This window comes from Mytilus californianus, unplaced genomic scaffold, assembly GCF_021869535.1.
Source record: "Mytilus californianus isolate M0D057914Y unplaced genomic scaffold, xbMytCali1.0.p SCAF_2, whole genome shotgun sequence".
NCBI lineage: Eukaryota > Metazoa > Mollusca > Bivalvia > Mytilida > Mytilidae > Mytilus > Mytilus californianus.
In genome coordinates, this window is record NW_026262668.1 from 89492695 (window position 1) to 89510208 (window position 17514).

Below are 17514 nucleotides of genomic sequence, written 5' to 3' on the forward strand. Positions count from 1 at the left end.
TTTTGTCCCGGCTGATAAGGCTGCTAATAATTTCATTATTGTTTGACGTAAATTTTACATTGAGGTTCTGCAAAAGGAAATCACGAATTCACCAACATTCCAACTGACTCCAATTTCGGAAAATGACATCAGTAACAAACATAAACTTTTATATACCTCTTTACAAGCAGAACCAAATACAATGAAAGTTCCAACTATGTACCGGCTTCCGAAGCTGCACAAAACACCTTACAAATATAGATTTATTTTGTCTTCAAGCCACTACTAAACTGTTTATTCTACTTACTAGTACATTTGGTACAATCAAAGACCTGGTAATAAATTGTTCAAATAAGGCCTTTGAAAATAGTGGAATTAATTACTTTTGGAGTCTCAAAAATTCGTTGGAAGTACTTGATAAATTGCATGCTTATATTGGTGATTTCGAATCTGTTCAACGTTTTGATTTTTCTACCGTTTATACCACTTTGCCTCATAATCTTATTAAGAAAAAATTCACGAACCTAATTAGATGGGCATTTAAAAAGTCAGAATGCGAATATATATGTTCTAACTCTTTTAGGTCATTTTTTAGTAACAACAGACAAAAGAACTATGCCAATTGGACCTGCTTTGATACGATAACTGCCCTTGAATTTTTACAAGATAAAATTTTTGTTCGCTACGGAGATTCTGTATATTGTCAAGTTATCGGAATTCCAATGGGGACTAACTGTGCACCACTTATTGCAGACCTGTTTCTGTATTGTTATGAGTTACGATTTATGACTAAAATCAGCAAAGACCCATCGAAACAACATCTAATACAAAAATTGAATAACACTTTTAGATATTTGGATGATGTATTGGCTCTCAATAATGACTTCAGTGTGTACACTAAAGAGATTTATATAAAGATAAAAAAAGAGACATATCCAGCTGAACTGACTTTAAATAAAGCTAATACTAACAATGAACACTGCCCTTTCCTGGATCTTGATATCTATATTTTTAACGGGAAGCTTAATACCAAAATTTATGATAAAAGAGATGATTTTTCATTTCCTATTGTTAATTATCCATTTTTAGATGGTGACGTTCCCTTGTCAACATCTTATGGTGTTTATATATCTCAACTTGTTCGATTCGCTCGTGTATGTAACAACATATTCGATTTTACCGAAAGAAACCTCTGTATTACTGAAAAATTACACAAGGGTTTTTGATATCACAAATTAGTCAAAACATTTACTAAATTTTATCATCGGTACAAGGACATCATTCGTAAATATAAATCAACATGCTGACATCTTATACGTTCAGGTATTTCACATTCAATCTTTTATGGTAATATTCTATACAAAGCACAAAAATGTCGACATTCACCTCAAAAGCTAACCAAACCTTTAAACAGACTTATTCAGAAAGGATATAGTTACGATACTGTTGTCAGGTCATTAAAGATGGCATATTTTGGTATTAATATTGGTTCACTCATAGGGTCTTTGCATCGGAAATAAACACATTTATTCTAAAACCAGTTGTTGGCCTGATACGGGTTATGTTCTTCTCATATATTTTATGATGGTATGATACTAAACCCCTAACGGGAAGGATTGTGATTCTCATATGATGAAGACATAATCTTTCAATCAGTTTAATTGAGGTATGGAGCTGGCATGTCAGTAACTGCTAGTAGTCCTTTGTTAATTCATGTATCATTGTCATTTTGCTTAGTTTCTTTTGTTACCTATTCTAACATCGGACTCGGACTTCTTTTAAACTGAGGTTTACTGTGCGTATTGCTGTGTGTTTGTTTATTCGACATTGGCTAGAGGTTTAGGGGGAGGGTTGAGATCTCACAAAACATGTTTAACCCCGTCGCATTTTTGCGCCTGTCCCAAGTCAGAAGCCTCTGGCTTTTGTAAGTCTTGTATGTTTTTTTCATAATTTTAGTTCATTTATATGTTTTGGAGTTTAGTGTGACGTCCATTTTCATTGAACTAGTACACATTTTTGTTTAGGGGCCAGCTGAAGCGGGTGCGGGATTTTCTCGCTGTGTAGAAAGACCCATTGGTGGCCTTTGGCTGTTTTCTGCACTTTGGTCGGGTTGTTGTCTCTTTGACACATTCCCCATTTCCATTCTCAATTTTATGCATTCGAGACCGATAGTAAGTATTTACAAACTTCTTTACCTTCATACAAACTAAACATGCTGCACTACATTTTATTGGTTTGTAAGAAGCTTAATTTGATGATAAACCTGATAATATATTGTATGTCCATAACTGATATAAAAACAATTGAACAAAAGTTATTTACATTAGATCCATATCTTTAATGTGTTGAATTAACTTGAAGATAACAAGGACAAAGTAATTCAAAAATGATTTTTTTTTCAAACAAAACCGATATTGACAAAATTTGGTGAGCAACACAAACAGACATAGTCTAATAGGTTAATGTGACAATTAATGGGATCCAGCTGCCAACATACATCACATACATACAACACAAATGTGTCTGAAAATGTGTGTCAGCGCTGAACGTTGTCCACTGGATAAGAAAATTAAAGAACGGGAGAGATAGTTTCCAAAGAAGAAAAATGCACTAGTTTACATAAAACACATTGTTTTTTATAAATGACCTGTAAGAAATATTTTACTATAAGCTACATTGTAAAAGTACATGAATTTAAACTTCGTATTGGATTTTGATAATTGTTTTGAATTGAGCGCCACTGCCAATATGAGTCTTATGTGGATGATACGCGCGTCTGGCGTACCAAATTATAAGACTGGTATCTTTGATGAGTTTTTTTAAAAAGTACTTATTTAATTTTAATCATTCTACATATAGTGCCAGATGAGAGCAACCTTCGTGTTTTAAAAAAATGAAAATATTCATGAACTGTAAATGAATTGCAATGGGATGTTATATTTCACTACCAGTGTCCAAATATTGACTAATGGGAAAATTCTACTGACCAGGACACACAGTCAAACAGCAATTGTACATGGCGTTCGTAGGAAAATTAGAGACACAGACAAGACAAGGTCGATATATAACTTCCTTTTTTAGTTTTAACCTTCGATTTTGTCATTTTGAAAACAAATTACGTAGTTGCATAAATGAGATTTCCAGGTATTTCACCCTTTTTACCGTTAAATTCTGTTTCAAATTATGTCTTCTTGCATCGTCAATATCGGTTGTCTTTAAGTGATGTTCTCAATTTTATGAATATTATCTTAAGATATCTATTTAGGAGACTGGAACTGCATATTGAAGATACCTTATACACGTGCAAGTCTGTGCCCGATCTTCCTGATGAAATTATATATAATTGTGATTTTTTGTGCTTCATTTTTAAACAAATCCAATACCACTGTCTACCTTTACTTTGAAAAAAAACTACATTTCAGAACGAGTAAACGTACACATTACTACGTATAATTAATTTTAAACGTGCTACTAGTGGAGCGAGCCGGATCTGTTTACCATTCCGGAGGACATGAGATAAGACCAAATTGTTTGTGGGTTCGTGTTGTTTATTAATTATTTGTGGATTTCTTTTTGTCTTTTCGTCATCTCTCGTTTTTGCCATGGTGTTGTCAGTTTCTCTTCGAAATATGACTTTTAAATGTCCCATTGTTATCTCCTACCTTTTTACCCTATACCTCCGGTTTTAGGTTCCAGGTAAGTAGATTACTTCCGATTTTAGGTTCCAGGTAAGTGGATTTCTTCCGATTTTATGTTCTAGGTAAGAAGATTACCTCCGATTTAAGGTTCCAGGTAAGTAAATTACTTCCGATTTAAGGTTCCAGGTTAGTAGATTACTTCCGATTTTAGGTTCCAGGTAAGTAGAATACTAAACTGATATTATATCTGTTATTTTCCAGTGCAATAACCAGATCACTATTGAAATGAATGTCCGTGTACAAGGCTACATACACATGGATATTTGAAATTATAAGGTTAAAAAAAAAAACAAAACAACAGGTTGATATGATAATTTAGAGAATAATGGAAAATTTAGTTATCTGTTGAAATCGTCCATCAATCCAAGCTAAATTTTGAATATCTCGCTTGAAACAGGAACAATAGCGTTTATATGATATGATGTTTTTTCCATTAGAAATATAACTATAACTTTGTATGACAATCGCGACGATACAAAGAACAACAAAACGCAGGAACAGCTGTAAGGCCGATACCCCAAAACGGACATTATTGCTTTATAAACATTTTACATTGTGCATCATTGTTTTATTTCAATTTTATAATGATAATGTATCAGTTTACCCAATAAAATATCAACAGAATTTTTTTAATTTTTTTATTAATAACGAATATTCATATCTTGATATAATTTTCATATCTGTCAAAGTATGTCATAAGACACCCATACATCATATCAATACAAGTTTGATAAGTAAAAACAAAAGAAATGTTAAGCATAATACATGGACTGATTCTTTCCTACTTATTAATCGACTACGTGACCTTTTGTATTCTATTATTGATATAACTATACACAGGACGTCTGGTATAACAAGTGCAAGACTTCGTATTCTTTTGAATTGTTTTCCGTCCATTAGTACCAAATGTTCAAAGAACTGATCTAAACCACCCACAACAATGTGCACTAAGTTAATTGACAAAACTCCAATCAAGTGGTTCGGCGTAATATCATTTTCATATGAGCACATGCGCACAATTATCATGAAGGATACCAGCTCTGTCACAGTAAAAAACATTTGATGGACGAACTGTTTGTAGAAATCATCATTAAAATAGTTGAGATATACCCACCAAGAAAAGTACTGTGGATAAATACTAAGTATTAATAGAAAAAGCATTGAATATCTAAGATTTCCTTCCACGTATAACCGCAACAAGTGTTTGACTAACTCATAAAATGCCAAAACTGCAGCCATTGTTATCGTCCACATACTGAAAGTTTGTTTAGTAGCATTAAAATACATGTGTTTGTATCCAACTTTTTTCTGATTTTCATATGAACCTAAAATATAAATCAGATAATACATGTACCATGGCAAGTTTGTTATAGTACATGTAGTAATTAATTTGTGAACAAAAGGAGAATCAGAAGTATATTTATCATATTTTATAATAAATTTCTATTCAACATGTTGAGCAACAATAAACTATTCATTTCAAAATATTACATAACGAAATGTAATAATCACATACATAAGCAAATATATTGTCAATCTAATTTAACTTTAACCATTTGATTTATCATGAATAACAAATCCGAATATCAACAAGCAAAGGAAAACCATTGATTTGAATTGTCATGTGATCGTTCTTAATTCGTGATCAATTTGACTGCTGTGTTTGTTTGAATTACTTCTGAATTCATAGCGAGCGTAAGGTAAAGTGTCGACATATTGTATGTATTAGAAGAGGATTTGGTTCAGCACGTGCCTGATTTGAAAGTCAAATTGAATTTGAATTTAAAACTAAAAAAAAATTTGAATCATTAATGTCCTATTAAATGCACTCTACTCAGGGTTATATACAATGAAATTTCCAGACTTACGGAGATATAAATAAATGTCGTTATTTATGAATTTCGAAGGTTGTACGCCAAATCATACATGTATGGGACATACGAGTTCATTTCTATACTGAACTAGAGTGTGAATGCTTTTTAGCATTAAATAAGAAATTTGATTCAAAGTTTTTCCAGGTAAACACATAACACATGAAAATTATTCATATTCGGTAATATGAAGTTGTGGTATTCTGCATATTTTGCGTCTTTACATCGCTTGGTAAAAAAAGTGAAAAAATTCCATTAGTATAATGTTCATCACATTTTGTTATAAATATGCATCACTGAAAATAATAGCGACCATTATTGCAAAATTACTAAATTTTTTCCCAAATGACAGTACAATTTGTAATTAAATTACGCTAATAAAAATGAATTAACTATTCATTCAAATAAAAATTCTTTATTACACTGTAGTAGGCTGGAAAACTCTTGCATTGTAAGGCAAACTTATTTTAAAAAAAAGCTATGATTCATATGAGCCTTTTTAAAAGTTTACAATATAACACCATGGTAAGATGTTTGAAATTGCGCTTATCGGTACTAACATTGATTTTGAATTTTGATATACAGTTATGAAAACTTATGGTCCTACATCCTGTCGATACTATGTACATATATTTTGGCATTGCAAGCGTTTCTCATACTGTTTATGACGTCTTTACACTAAATCCGTTGGATGTGTCTTGATTGATACTTCAGTCTGGGAGAACATGATTTATTTGTTAGTTGTAATTGACTTCGAACTAGGTTTTACTAACTACACGTACTGTTAGATTTGTACTTTGTTTTTGTTGTCTTTATATTAGTCTGTTTTGTGCTTCTAGCCAATCTCATGAATCAAGTCATTTCCAACTTTTTTTAACAGTTTGTTTATGTGTTGTGCTATTACACATATGTCCCTGGTTAGAGTTGAGCGCTCACAAACATGTTTAACTCCGCCACATTCTTGATGTGGCTGTTCCATGTCAGGAGCATATAATTCAGTGGTTGTCGTTGAAGGCTGTCTGTCATTTGGTATGTTGTTTATTGTTTTCTTACAAATCAGACCATTGGTTTTCTCATTTCAATTGTTTCACATTTTTTCTTGTCTGATCCTTTTGTGCATGACTATACAGTATGTGTTTTCTCATTGTTGAAGGTCTGCGTACGGTGATGATCTGTTGTTGCTTACATCAACGTCATTTTGGACTCTGATGAAAAGCTGTCTTATTGGCAATAATACCACGTCTTCTTATTTTTATATACATTATACATTTATAATGTCAATGTCTACACACTATAAACGTAATAGCCAAACTTAATACAGTTCCTATAACTCGACTTAATTTGTATCAACAATCCTTTCCTCCCACTACTTCTCAGGCTCTGGAACAATTTATGTATAGCTATACTTAATTTAAGTTCTATGACAATCCATACCTTTAGAAAGTATTGGTAACAGAGGTTTCAACAGTACTATAAACACATATACATTTTATTAACTGTTCAAGTTTCAGTTTGGGATGAATTTGTAAAGGAAAGCTTTTGACTAAGATATTTATCAAACATATTGTTTGTCTTGAGAGATTTTAAATATTTAAACTTTATTGTCAATAATTTCTTAATTTGCAGTACAATTGACAAATTTTCTGGTTTCCTGTTTTCGGAGATTTCATGATAAAATCTTAGTTTTTGCTTCAAAATAATAATTTCTGATCATGATATATAGAGTAATAAAACATGATTTTCCATCAATAACATAAATATTAAAATTTACCAGTTTTCATTGGTTTTTTTTATTATTAAATAACGATGATTTTAACCATACTTATTCAATTCCACCACTATTAACTTCGTACACTTTCGTATATCAAATATGATGACACCCTGGACACAAAAACACTCAAACAGTTTATGTTGAAATTTTTGTTTAAGTCTTTTGATGACGAAATGAATGAGCGAATGAATCACCAAACTAGTAGTCAGCACTTCTGTGTTGACATGAATTATCATTGATTCATAAATTATCTGTTTACAAAAGTTTTAAATTTACAAAATATACGGATTTTCTACCCACGTAATAGATAACCTTAGCTGCATATGACAAAACTTTTCGGTGTGCAAATTTTTAATCCTGGAATCTATGAGGAGTCTATTCATAACTAAGTTTTCATTATCCATGATCCCAATGAAGCGGTAGAGATAACGAAAAATGCTTGTCGTCTTTGCCCGTGAATCTGCCCCCAAGACACATACCAAAATTCCTCCTACGATACACCATACAAGTATAGTGTTTACATTGTGCCACGTTTCAGCCGTCTTGCTGAGATTATCATAGGTGTAATGTCAAGAAAACATGTCACCTCTAACTAGAGACACATTTTTCTTACTTGGAGCAGACACTACTTTACTCTTCCTCTTAAAAATGTGCTGTGCTTGAGGGAACGAAGCAAACACAACATTTAAAGTCTTTGAATTAACTTGGTTGAAAATCAAACCGGGACCTCTCGCACTTGAGGTGTTAACACTTCCACTACCTCAATTGACAGATAAACAAGTCAAACCTTACCTTAAAGTAATGTTAATTGATTGTTGGTTGTGAGATATACAGCAGCAAATAATATAAGCATTACTATGAAAAAAAGTAAAATTTTAATTTAAACGGACATACCTTTAAACGTTCTTTGCCCATGAATCTGCCCCCAAGACACATACCAAAATTCCTCCTACGATACACCATACAAGTATAGTGTTTACATTGTGCCACGTTTCAGCCGTCTTGCTGAGATTATCATAGGTGTAATGTCAAGAAAACATGTCACCTCTAACTAGAGACACATTTTTCTTACTTGGAGCAGACACTACTTTACTCTTCCTCTTAAAAATGTGCTGTGCTTGAGGGAACGAAGCAAACACAACATTTAAAGTCTTTGAATTAACTTGGTTGAAAATCAAACCGGGACCTCTCGCACTTGAGGTGTTAACACTTCCACTACCTCAATTGACAGACAAACAAGTCAAACCTTACCTTAAAGTAATGTTAATTGATTGTCGGTTGTGAGATATACAGCAGCAAATATTATAAGCATTACTATGAAAAAAAGTAAAATTTTAATTTAAACGGACATACCTTTAAACGTCTTTGTTAGGTAACGGATGTTTTGTTAATAAGCTCCATGCTCAATTTGAGATGAACTTGAATATGTGTCTATATGATATTATGCCCTCTCACATTATCATATTTCCATGTTCAGTGGTTAACGAAATCTTGGTCAAAATCCTTATTTGAAAAAATATAATATCATAATATTTTACTATACGAGATAGGTTTTGCCAATTGTTGAAGACCACATTGAAACATGTAACCGTTTACATCTTTGTTCTTTTGTATTTGTAGATTGTTTACTCGTAGGTAATCTAACAACAACTGTCTCCTTGCTTTGGACAGGAGCATAAAAACTGTGGGGAAGTTAACCTGCGACAATTGGAAAGCCAGATCTCTAGAACAAACTGAGAACAAACTGTAAAATTAGTTGGAAAGGGACCGACTCACCAGATCGGTATACAAGGCACAATTAAGAAAAAATCACGAAAAACATAACGTAACGAGCTACTCGCACTCATAAAAACCAAGTTCTAAGCCCAATTTCAACTTACAAACAAACCATGTTTCACCGACTCAAATATTAACAAGTGTGTACACCTCCACAACGGATTTATGATTAGTTGAAATGTAACTAAATAATGTAACAAACCTTTAAAAACAGTGTCCCAACAACTACAAGTACAGTTATTATAGGAGACAGGTTTCTTGTCTGGAACCCATATTTTTGCATACATGATTCCTAAACAAAAACAACATATTTTAATAAAAAATTTGAAAAAAAACCAATAATGAAAGTTGTCTCTTATACTGTTGAGAGTAGATAAAACCAAATAGTGTTCGTCGATTTACAGAAACAAATGGAGGTGTAATTTAAAATCTAAATCAGAAAATGTGATGTAAATAAAAGAATATTCCAAAAAAAAATATTGGAGCGATTGATACCTTTCTTTTATGCATATTTTTTATAATTTAAATGACGATATGTGCAAGATTTGGACGGTTTGCAATATTACAAGTATTAAGTGACGCACTTTTTTATTGCAATATTCGTCTTCTAAATATTAGTTAAAGACAATCAAAGTGGAAACTGTTATTGCTTAACAACATTTGACAACAATCCCCGCCCCCCCCCCCCCAAGAAAAAAAAAATACCGCAAACCATAAAAATCTTGCTTTTCAGTTTATTTCATAAGTAATACCAGTTTTGATACATGGTTTGCAATGGGCGTCGTATACAGAGTTTTGGGAGTACAAAAGCCGCTAGTTCATATTTAATATGGATCTAAAACATATATGTATATAAGTTTTCTATATTTTCGACCAGATGCTTGATAATACTATATCTGTTTCATTAATAAAAATGAAACAAACAAACAAACAAACATATTTAGCCAGTTTCTGAAATTCCAGCTCGGGAATTGCTGACCCTTTCGAAGCATTCTTGTTTTGCTTTTAAAATCGGTTTAGTATACATGTTACACTTTGTAAATAGAGCTGTTTCACAAACCACGCCGCCTTTGGGCAGATATATAACATTCATAATAGATATTTTGTTTTGTTTACCTACTTGTTCCCAGATATGATCTCTATGTTTCATATCATAGAGACACAACTTAGGAAGTTTTACCAGTATAATTACACATAGATAGCGGCCAAAAAGATTTGGACTGAAGACAGAGGCAGGATTGGATACTTTGTACAATCTTAAATATTGAAAATATTAACTATTAAACTTTACATTTATAGTATTCTGAAATGCATTTTATGTTAGAAAACATGCACATAGGGTAATCTGACAATGATTAAAGTCTTCTTTCCAAATTCTTTAAAAATTGAAACAGGGGTGGGGTATGAAATGTACTATAAAAGAAATGTTAGAGTAATGCAGTGATTTCTTTTAGTATATGATTTTGATAAATAGGTATTGTTGTGAGAAAAAACTGTTTTTTTAAAGACTAATATATTTTAATAAATGTTGGTATAGTTTGCTTTTTGTAAATTAATCTGTTTCACAAACCTCGCCAATTTTGGGGAGACATATACTATATTCATAAATATTTTGTTTTGTTTACCTACTGGTTCCCTCTATGTTTCATCTCATAGAGACACAACTTTGGAATTTTACCAGTATAAATACACGTGGATAGCGGCCAAAGTACATTCTGAAGGAGACCCAAAGTAAAGGGAGGGGTAGTACAGAATTTTAGTATAAGTTTACACTCTTAGAAGTTCGAGGCATACAAATGTTGAAAATATGCCACACAACCCCATGTTTTGACCTTAATAAAAAATTGTAGTTTATATATGAACCTTCCATTCTAGGACATATTTTTTAGCGAAACTTCATAGTAAAAGTGGCACAGTTTTAGCCGTAAAAGGATTTCATATGGGAAATTGCATTGTCTATTTTTACCGAAGTGCAACCTTTAGTGGTATTTTTCTCTTACCTATATGAATATACGGCAATGTGACCAACAAGAAGAATCCTACCAGACACCTCGCAAAACTCGCTCCAAACAACATCCTTGTGGTATATCTGTCTTTAATCAAAACATTTATATTAATGTCCACATACTACACACACTACTGGAAGCAAATAACAAATTGGTTATTATTTATATTAACACCGGGACTTCAATTAACTTATAATTACCAATTACAAGGAAAATATTTTTTTTTGTATTTTAATGAGGTACCAATACAAACTTACAGCTATCATTTAGGATATTGCTAGTCACAGACTTTTTAAACCAGTTCGCATTGGAAAAGATGAAAAGGAGAAAAGATCCTTTCTAAAAATTTCCTTCGCCAACAAAGGTATAGATGCCATCAACTTGGGCAATATCCTTCATCATAAATCAGTTCAATCGAAAACACCTACCTATTTTAAAAATCAGTCTGTACCTATCATTTCTTATACCTGTACCAAACCAATTGCAACTAAAATTTTCAATTACAAACACGTGTTGCAGGATCTCAATATTGACGACTTCAAGTCTAAACCTCCTGATTGTACCTGTGCTAGTTCCCCATTCATATATAATCCGGCTGGCCACGTTATTACTGGTGACCTAAACATTGTCAAAAACACTTCTTTGCGAAATGTGTTATCCTAAGGCCCGAAATATCCATCAATTGGAAACACAACTTCAAAATACTGATGGATTCAGTCGAGGATTATGCCAGGCAATTGGTTAAACTCGAGAAAGAAGACGTAGATACTCTTTACGAATGGATTAAGGCTGTGAGGTCATTGATACAAACCGGAGTTTAAAAAACTGAGCGGGTTTATGAACACCAATGCTACATCAATCTTTAAAGACCTAAATGTTTTAAAACACCTGTCCTACCTCCATGACATATATGTTGTAGTCCCCGCAGATAAAGCCCCAAACAATATCGTTTTTATGTGTAATTCATATTACATAAACTGCTTGATAAATGAATTAGGCAATTGAAAATTCACTTGGACATATACCCCCACGACATTTACCAAGGATAAAATCCTGGATAATCATAGGTCTGTTCTATGTTCCTTTATAATTTCAACCAACAATGAAGAACTGGATCTTCTTCCTTCGCTGTATTGGAAACCTAAACTACACAAGTGTCCTTACAAAGAACGTTATATTGCTGGGTCTGTCAAGTGCTCCACGAAACCTCTAAATTATTTATCAGCAATCAAAGCTATTGTGAAACTACCTATTCTAGAGGTCGTGTGGATCAGATGTGGATAACAAAAAAATTCTAAAGATCTTTTAGAGTACATACAGTTTAAGACTCTTTCATCTTGCAATAGTATTAAAACATTTGACTTTTCTACACTTTACACAAGTATTCCCCATTCCAAACTGAAAGACAAATTGAAAGAGTTGTTCATGCCTTTTTTCATAAAAAAGAATGGCTAGCGTAGATAACAGTTTCTTGTCTTAGGGAGGGATAAATCGTACTTTGTAAAAAATCACTCTGATTCAAACAAAAAATTCTATGAAACTGACATTATCAAGATGCTTGCTTTCTTGATTAACAACATATTTGTTACGTTTAGAGGACGTGTTTTCCAACAAACAATCGGCGTTCTCATGGGCACCAACTGTGCTCCTCTTCTTATCGACTTGTTCCTTTATTCATATGAGGATGAATTCATATCATACAGGAACTTCTTAGGAAGAAAGAGAAGAAGTTAGAAATATCCTTTAACTACACTTTCCGCTATATAGATAATAAAATTGAGAATGGAAATGGGGAATATGTCAAAGAGACAACAACCCAACCAAAGAGCAGACAACAGCCGAAGGCCACCAATGGGTCTTCAATGCAGCAAGAAAATCCCGCACCCGGAGGTTGTCCTCAGCTGGCTCCTAACTAAAATTGTGTGCTAGTTCAGTGAAAATGGACGTCACACTTAACTCCAAAACATATAAATGAACTAAAATTTAAAAAAAAACATACTAGACTAACAAAGGCCAGAGGCTCCTGACTTGGGACAGGCGCAAAAATGCGGCGGGGTTAAACATGTTTTGTGAGATCTCAACCCTCCCCCTATACCTCTAGCCAATGTAGAATAAACAAACACATAGCAATACGCACAGTAAAACTCAGTTTAAAAGACGTCTGAGTCCGATGTCAAAATAGGTAACAAAAGAAACTAAGCAAAATGACAATGATACATAAACGAACAAAGAACTACTAGCAGTTACTGACATGCCAGCTCCAGACCTCAATTAAACTGATTAAAAGATGTTCTCTCACAAAATAAGTCAAAATTTGGTGACTATGTTGAACGCATCTGTTCCATCGAACTTGAGATAAAGGATACAACAGATACAGTTAAGTCTGCCTCATATCTAGACTTACATCTAGAAATTGACAATGAAGGTCGGTTGAAAGCAAAGCCTTACGACAAAAGAGATGATTTCAGCTTCCTGATTGTGAACTTTCCTTTTCTATGTAGCAACATTCCAGCAGCGCCTGTATACGGAGTATATATATCCAAGTTGATACGATATTTCCATAGCCTGTGTTTCCTATCATGATTTCCTTCATAGAGGGTTGCTGCTCACAAAGAAGCTATTAAACCAAGAGTTCCAATTGGTGAAGTTGAAATCACCCCTCCGTAAATTTTACGGACGCCATCACGAGTTGGTTGACCGTTATGAAATAAAATTGAGAATGGAAATGAGGAATGTGTCAAAGAGACAACAACCCGGCCATAGAGCAGACAACAGCCGAAGGCCACCAATGGGTCTTCAATGCAGCGAGAAACTCCCGCACCCGGAGGCGTCCTTCAGCTGGCCCCTAAACAAATATGTTTACTAGTTCAGTGATAATGGACGTCATACTAAACTCCAAATTATACACAAGAAACTAAAATTAAAAATGATACAAGACTAACAAAGGCCAGAGGCTCCTGACTTGGGACAGGCGCAAAAATGCGGCGGGGTTAAACATGTTTTTTGAGATCTCAACCCCCCCCCCTAATACCTCTAGCCAATGTAGAAAAAACAAACGTACAACAGTACGCACAGTAAAACTCAGTTTAAGAGAAGTCCGAGTCCGATGTCAGAATAGGATACAAAAGAAAATAAACAAAATGACAATAATACATAAATAACAACAGACTACTAGCAGTTACTGCAGTGACATGCCAGCTCCAGACCTCAATTAAACTGATTGAAAGATTATGTCTTCATCATATGAATATCAGGCACAATCCCTCCTGTTTGGGGTTTAGTATTATATCATCATAAAATATATGAGAAGAACATAACCCGTGTCATGCCAACAACTGGTTTTAGAATAAATATGTTTAATTCCGATGCAAAGACCCTATAAGTGAATCAATATTTAAGCCAAAATATGCAATCTTTAATGACCTGACAACAGTATCGTAACTATATCCCTTCTTAATAAGTCTGTTTAAAGGTTTTGTTAGCTTTTGAGGTGAATACTGACATTTTTGTGCTTTGTAAAGAATATTACCATAAAAGATTGGATGTGAAATACCCGAACGTATAAGATGTCTGCATGTTGAGTTATATTTACGAATGATGTCCTTATACCGATGATAAAATTTAGTAAATGTTTTGACTAGTTTATGATATCGAAAAGATATATCTGTTTCACAGATGACGACGGATATTTTCCAATTGTCGTAACTACAATCTCGTCCCCTTTCCCCCGAATGTGACCTACCGACTTAGACATATCAACGGGTTTGTACTTACATGAGCAACACGACGGGTGCCAAATGTGGAGCAGGATCTGCTTATCCTTCCGGAGCACCTGAGATCACCCCCAGTTTTTGATGGCGTTCGTGTTGATCAGTCTTTGATTTTCTATGTTGTTTAATGTACTGTTGTTTCTCTGTTTGTCTTTTTCTTTTTTAACCATGGCGTTGTGTCAGTTTATTTTCGACTTGTGAGTTTGAATGTTCCTTTGGTATCCTTCGCCTCTCTTATATGTAGCGAATCGACATAATATAGTTCAAATCCCAATACTGTTGTGTAAATTTATAATGTCCGTCTATTGCCTAATATAAATTTCATTACCTACAATGTATTCACCATACAATGGATGGCAAACACTGGAACAGCAAATGCAAGAAGTAATATACACATTCCATATAGCCATATAGCGAACGATTCCAAGGGGACATTCAAAACTCATTAGTCGAGAGATATTGACAACACCATGGCAACAAAAAAAACCCCAAAAAACGAAAGATTTAGGTTAGGCAAACAGAATATAATAGGGAGATATGGTATGATTGCCAAAATGAAATGGATTTTTAAAAGCATTCACTGTCCGAAGACAACCCACTAAATTACAGGTTCCTGACTTGAGACAGGCACATACAGAATGTGGCGGAGTTAAACATGTTTGTGGGCACTCAAACACCCTAACCTAACACAACAACATAAAAACAAACTGTAAAATTCAGTTGGAAAGGGCTGGACTCATTTGATCGGCACGAAGCACAGAAACAACTAACTGTCAAAATAACTGACACAAAGAACCGATATAAGAATACTCGTTGTTACTGAAAGCAAGCTAGTTCAAAGCAAATAACAACTGATAAATTAATTATGTTCTCCCTGACTAAAGTTTCAATCAAAATACAGCCAACGGATTTAGCAAAACGACTGTCAGTGAAACAGTGTCACAAAACACTTCAAAGAAAACTAAATAGGGAAAAAGACGAACCCCATTAAAAACTAGGGGTCATCTCAGGTGTTCCCGAAGAGTGTGTAGATCCGGGTCTACTAGTAGCACCCATTGTGTTAATCACGGTCAGTACAAAATTGCCGACGAGTCTCATTCTGCGATGTCACATTCGAGGAAATAAGGACGGTTATGTAGTTACGACAATTGGACTATATTTGTGGTCATCTGTGACACAGATATTCAATAGCGGTCAACCAACTAGTGATGGCGTCCTTAAAACTTTCGAAGGAATGACTCCAACCTAACCACTTGAACAGCTTACATGTTCACAGTAACCCTTTATCACACAAGTCATGAAAGGAAAATTGTATTTAACTTGGAGATATAAATTCCATATGCAGGCGCTGTTGGAATTTTGCTTCATAGAAACGTAGAGTTCACCATTGGAAAGCTGTACTCATCCTTTTTATCGTTAAGTTATATTCTCAATAGACCCTCATTGTTAATTTCTATCTAAAAAGGGATCCAAACTTTCCTTTAACCTTAGGCGAAATATACGCGGATCTATACATTTCCTAAAATGCATTACAAGAACATGAAGAATACAAAACAACAATTATATTATGTTGGAAAATTATAAATTAACATATTTTTGCTATGTTTTATAGCTCAACATAGGATTATCTCCAATCATACATGATTACAAATGTGTCAGGTACTCTAAAATATATAGTTTCTTAACAAAATGCAGGTGGTTTTAAGAGAATTAGCCTGTTTTATTGAAAAGGTGTATGTGATGTGAATTTAGGAGCGCAAATCCTTAAAATATCAATAAACAGAAAAGAACAGAAACAAAATAAGACATGTGTCATAAGATATGTTAGCATGGTATATTCAAAATACACTTTTTTACTTTATAAGTTGAAGCCTGGTAAAAATAATATACAAATCAAAATTAAATCAATTTGAAACACTTACAAATGTGTAACTGTTTATAGATGGTTCCTTGAATATCCTCTTGATATAATTGAACTATACATGTTTAATTGTCGATTCGAAGTATTTATGGAGAAGGAATCATATAACACCTTCGGCTTCATTTTTAACTGGAAAGTTTATAAATTTTGTTTTGAAGTGTAACTTTTTACCTGCACAAATTAACAAACAAGTTTTCAAAGTGTTTAAAATTCAAATTAAAAATTCAAAAAGTTAAAATCTTTTAATTTATTTAAAAGCCAATCATAAAAATAATTGTACAGTATTGAATGTATGAATGGAGACATTGTTAACTACTACCAAACTGTTATGCTTCGCATGCTAAGTGAACATTTTATTGAGACTAACTTCATGACAACAATTTTATAATACATTTTCTGCAAGTAGACAGTGGGAAATCTAGTGAACTAAAACAAAAGAAATTCACTCTTCTTATGATAGAGTCGAGAAAGTAAATAATAAAAAAAAAACGCAGGTGACGATACTGATCAAAAGTTATTTCTTAATAATAATTGTACATTTTAAAGATATTATTTGTTAAAATGTGTTAAAAATATACATGCAAATACACGATGTTTTATGTTCAGTATTTATCGGGATAATTGCATTAGAAGCTTGTGAAACTGAAATTTAAAAAAATTCCAATCTTTACTGCATATTGATAAAAAAAAAATTGGAAAGAATCATGTACATACAAAATCTA

General features: G+C 33.3%; 1 protein-coding gene across 2 annotated transcripts; it reads right to left on the reverse strand.

The window, feature by feature from the left end:
• Positions 1–4315: 4315 nt before the first annotated feature.
• On the reverse strand, positions 4316–16968 carry LOC127728413 (uncharacterized). Of its 2 annotated transcripts, none has more exons than XM_052235779.1 (4): positions 16794–16968; positions 11096–11184; positions 9298–9387; positions 4316–5002 (listed from the first exon to the last, which is right to left on the reverse strand). In XM_052235779.1, the coding sequence occupies exons 2-4, from the start codon at positions 11169–11171 to the stop codon at positions 4389–4391; spliced, it is 780 nt and encodes a 259-aa protein (XP_052091739.1). In that variant the 5' UTR covers positions 11172–11184; positions 16794–16968; the 3' UTR covers positions 4316–4388. The 2 variants fall into 2 exon arrangements, with proteins under 2 accessions (XP_052091739.1, XP_052091738.1); XM_052235778.1 differs by having other exon boundaries at positions 11096–11188.
• Between the last annotated feature and the right edge of the window lie 546 nt (positions 16969–17514).

What these genes read in the sequence shown, in the direction of transcription:
- LOC127728413 (XM_052235779.1), bottom strand. Translation starts at nt 11,171, where the DNA reads ATGTTGTTTGGAGCGAGTTTTGCGAGGTGTCTGGTAGGATTCTTCTTG. An exon ending in ATTGCCGTATATTCATATAG is followed by an intron (nt 9,388 to 11,095) that starts GTAAGAGAAAAA and finishes GTTTTTGTTTAG; the next exon opens with GAATCATGTATGCAAAAATA. An exon ending in TTGGGACACTGTTTTTAAAG is followed by an intron (nt 5,003 to 9,297) that starts GTTTGTTACATT and finishes TTTATATTTTAG; the next exon opens with GTTCATATGAAAATCAGAAA.